Raw genomic sequence first — 4,043 nt, 5'->3', positions numbered from 1 at the left:
TGAAGTTGTCTAGGGGAAAATAAGCTGCTTCACCTTTCTGGTATATGTTTCACGCAACTGGACAAGTAAACCGTGTCTACAATGTTACCTGCAGATGTGATTTCTTCTGTAAAGTCTACACATTAATAATGTAAGTTACAATTCGACGTCTTCACTCCAGTGACATCCTCTAAATCGCTGTGTTTAGTGATCAATGTATGCTATTTACGTTAGTGGATTGTTTTGCCTCAGGTCTAAGAGCTAATTTAAAGGCGTAGTCCCATGATCTCATCTACTCCCACAGTACCAAAGGAGAACTGGACAATGTGGAGAAACAATTCCCAACTGGAAAGGCAGATCACGAAGTCAGTTTTAAACTCCATGTGCCTTCTGGTCTGCATCTTTGGGCTGGCAGGGAATGGTGCTGTTGTGTTCTTCCTGGGTTTTCGGATAAAAAAGAACAAGTTTACAATCTACATCCTCAACCTTGCTTTAGCTGATTTCATATTCCTTCTCTTTACATCATTTGTTATGGTTATTGTCACAGTTTTTATTATGCATTCACAGACCTTAGATCAGCACCATGATCAAGATATCATCCTGAAAATATTACTTCCAGTCCTGTTGCTATCTCTCTTTGGGTATAATGCTAGCCTCTACCTTTTGACAGCCATCAGTATGGAGAGGTGTCTGTCTGTTCTATACCCAATTTGGTACCAGTGCCGTCGACCAAAGCACCAGTCTGCTGTGGTGTGCAGTCTCCTCTGGCTGCTCTCCTGTCTGATGACTGCCGGTGAAATTTTTATCTGTGACAAACGTGAGTATTTTTCTGTGGGTGAAGACTTTCCCATACATAACAAATGGTGCAACGCCATCTATTTTTCCATTGGTTTTCTCAATTTCTTCGTCTTCACTCCACTAATGGTCCTCTCCAGCGTGACATTGCTCATTAAAGTAAAGAGAAATTCCTGGAAGCGGCAACCATCAAAACTCTATGTGGTAATTGTGGCCACTGTGATTTTGTTCCTTATATTTGCCCTGCCAATAAGGGTGATGCTTCAAGTGGAATACAAGTACCGCATTCTTCTACCAATGATTTTTGTTGATATGTCATCCCTGCTTTGCTCGATCAACAGCAGTGTCAACCCTTTTGTTTATTGGTTTGTGGGACATCAGGGTGGTGGCAAGACTTCTTTCCAGATGATACTCCATAGGATCTTTCGGGAAGATATGAAGGAGGATACACATCAACACCTGCAGGAGATTCCAGACAGCAGTGTGGTAGATACCAAAGTCCCAAAAGTGGAGGATAGCATGTAAATGAAAACACAGCTGCATGTGTCTATGTATCCAGAATTGGATGTTCACTATTCAAAGTATGTCAGATAGTTGCAGATATGCTGTGTTAACATGTATTTAATGTTCTTCTCATGTAATCAACTTAATTTAGACTTTGCTTGTGTTTCTCCTGTGTTGATCCTGTTTCAATGTTGACTTATGTTAAGCTGGAAGGATTATGTTATTGCTGTAACATAAAGCCATTTCCTCCTATCATAATAAAATGTAATTAGCACAAATTAAATCTCTGCACTCTATCCCACTATGTTTACATTGTAAGTGCTTTAGGATTTGCCACTCTGTTCTCTGGTTCACTTTCCTCCCCGCTCCATTAGTTGTCTTGGTTCCCTAAGGCTTAATGCCATGCAGAATGAGTGAATTCCTTCTTAAAGCTTAAAGCTTTACCTACTCAGGGATGTTTAATCATGACATGGCAGAGACCACACAGAGGGAGTAATTATTTTATACATGACAAATATGCATTTTTAATTTCCTATTTTGAACCTTTCATCTTTTTTTTCATATTCTTGAAATTACGTTTTAGAGTTTTTTTCTTTCATATCTTACATGATTTAATTAGCATTAGGTTATCAATATCCCTTTTCTTTGATTCTGTAGTTTTCTGTTTTACAGTTTCAGTTAAAAGAGTGCAATCTATTTTTTTATTTTATGCATGCATCCTTTATTCAGTGTCCAGGAACCTGCCACAGTCTTGCAAAACAAAAAAATAAAAGGTTGGAAGTGAAAACATTTAGAAGAAAATATTAGCCCCTGCAGTGTCAGCCCAGTGCACAAGCAAATTGCTGTCACTTACACAGAAGAAGCAGATGACTGAAGTTAGCTGATCAACTGCTCCATTCTGTGTTATGGCCGGACTGGGAACCCAAAGCAGTCCTGACAATTTTGTTAGACCAGCCCCGGAGGGGAGGGGAGCGGGAGTGCACTGCTGCTTTTGTTACTATGGTCCGATGTTGCAGCACCACTGCAAAACCAGCCTCCAGTAACAAAACCAACCTCCACTGCTGCAAAACCAGCCCCACGCTTCCAGCTTTCCAGGGAAATGCCTGATGCCAGCTACGGCCAGTCCGGCCCTGTTCTGTATATTGTGGTGAGTGGAAGCAAAGTGTCAACAAATGTGAACAGTTTAACAGATCAATGGTTGAAGACTGCTGACCAAATGTCCTGAAATATAAGTGTGCTGCATATGCGTTAAAAAAAATAATAGCCTTGCTAAACATCTAAGGCTGTATTAAAGGGCGGGTATGCCTAAAATCTTTTAACAGTTTCTCAGATCTGAATGATTTTTTACTTGGATGGGGACTATGATGCTACAAAGACCACCTAATGTGTCAGGATTGCATTGTGGATGAAATTTGTAGTTGCCAGTTTACTCTCTGTAGTTTCCACACCTTGTCATACATTACCTTTACTATTCATTAACAAATATGAGGGTTTTGTGAGGCTAAAAGTGGGAGAAGAAGTCATATGTGAGGTATCACTAGGAGTCAAAGGATGTTTGGTGCTTCTTTAAAACAAACTTTTTGATGAGGCAAGGTTGTTACCCACAGCTGGGGGTTACCCCTGATCTTAACTTCACACATGCAGTATAACAGCAAAGCAGGGGTGAAACTAGTTAGCAATCTGTACCTGTCTGAGAGCATTCTGTCTGATAGACAAGGGCTCCGGGTGGCAAACTTCACTCAGTATCTGCCTTTTACGCATCTCCTCGACAAAGTGCAAAGGCAAATATTGTAAAAAAGTGTCAAGATTTACTATTAGCACACATGGCAACTGACATTATGAGTCCCTTCTGGATTAACTACGGGATAAATGATAAAAGGGGGTTTGACTGCTGCCTTGTGCTGAAGGGTATGTGTTTGCATAACGTCTTGAAACTCCTACATACCAATTCTTTGCAGGAATCTGTATGAGCTAGCTCACTTCAGGTTCAAAGAAAAACCTCTGCTTGCCATTAGAGTTATCAGGTTTTGCATACTTCCGATTTGTCGAGTTTTATTGTAATCTTTGTCAACTCCGTAAGCCTGACTAGGGTGGTGAAGTTTGAAAAAAAAGAGTGAAAAAGACAACTATAACAGGCTTTGCAGGAGGGCAAAACATGAACGCAGATTCACTAATTTGTTCGGGCCCAAAAAATGGCAAATAAACTTTCGCTTGTCCTTTTATGCTATTTTTTTCTGAAGCTTGCACACATCATGTTTAGGTACACTTTTCATATATCTCCTCTTATCCACCTGTCACTATATATAAACTATGTTTAATCAAGCGGTTTGAAATGTAGGTGTGTACTTGTAATTGCAGCCACAGTGTGCCTGGTGTATCATATGAGTTCTATAATTGTGTGTACCTTCTTACTGCTGATAAAAAAAAATCATATAACTGGCAGGACAAATGCTGTGACGTTCTAGTTTATTGTTAGTTATTCTCTATTATGATATATGTCCCATGTTCTTGTGTAACTATTGTTCTTCAGCAACTGCTAAGGGATTAGTCATTCATAGAGCATATTTTCTTACTCAGCTCTAACCATCTTTATTTATGTCTGTATGTAGACATGTGCATGTTTCTGTGCATATCTATTTGTAGACGCCGAGTAAAAAATATTGTAACATATAATTTGTGTTGAGCAATAAAAAAAAAAAATTACAGTCCCAGAAGAATGTATTCAAAAGTTTCGGACTCAAGCATCTTATTCTTTCCACCATCAT

The 4,043-nt window shown here is 39.4% G+C and overlaps 1 protein-coding gene across 1 annotated transcript; it reads left to right on the top strand.

Moving 5' to 3' along the window:
- The first annotated feature begins 303 nt into the window (after positions 1–303).
- LOC138301522 (proto-oncogene Mas-like) lies at positions 304–1,299 on the top strand. The gene is made up of 2 exons (XM_069242036.1): positions 304–513; positions 547–1,299. Exons 1-2 carry the CDS (start codon positions 304–306, stop codon positions 1,297–1,299), a joined length of 963 nt encoding a protein of 320 aa, XP_069098137.1.
- The last annotated feature ends 2,744 nt before the right edge of the window (positions 1,300–4,043 follow it).

This window comes from Pleurodeles waltl, chromosome 6 (assembly GCF_031143425.1).
Source record: "Pleurodeles waltl isolate 20211129_DDA chromosome 6, aPleWal1.hap1.20221129, whole genome shotgun sequence".
In the NCBI taxonomy this organism is placed as follows: Eukaryota; Metazoa; Chordata; class Amphibia; order Caudata; family Salamandridae; genus Pleurodeles; species Pleurodeles waltl.
This window is presented reverse-complemented; position numbering and strand designations above follow the sequence as displayed.

Coding starts and splice junctions, on each gene's coding strand:
- LOC138301522 (XM_069242036.1), top strand. CDS start 304: ATGTGGAGAAACAATTCCCAACTGGAAAGGCAGATCACGAAGTCAGTT. Junction 514..546: donor TCTTTACATCATTTGTTATG/GTTATTGTCACA, acceptor ATGCATTCACAG/ACCTTAGATCAGCACCATGA.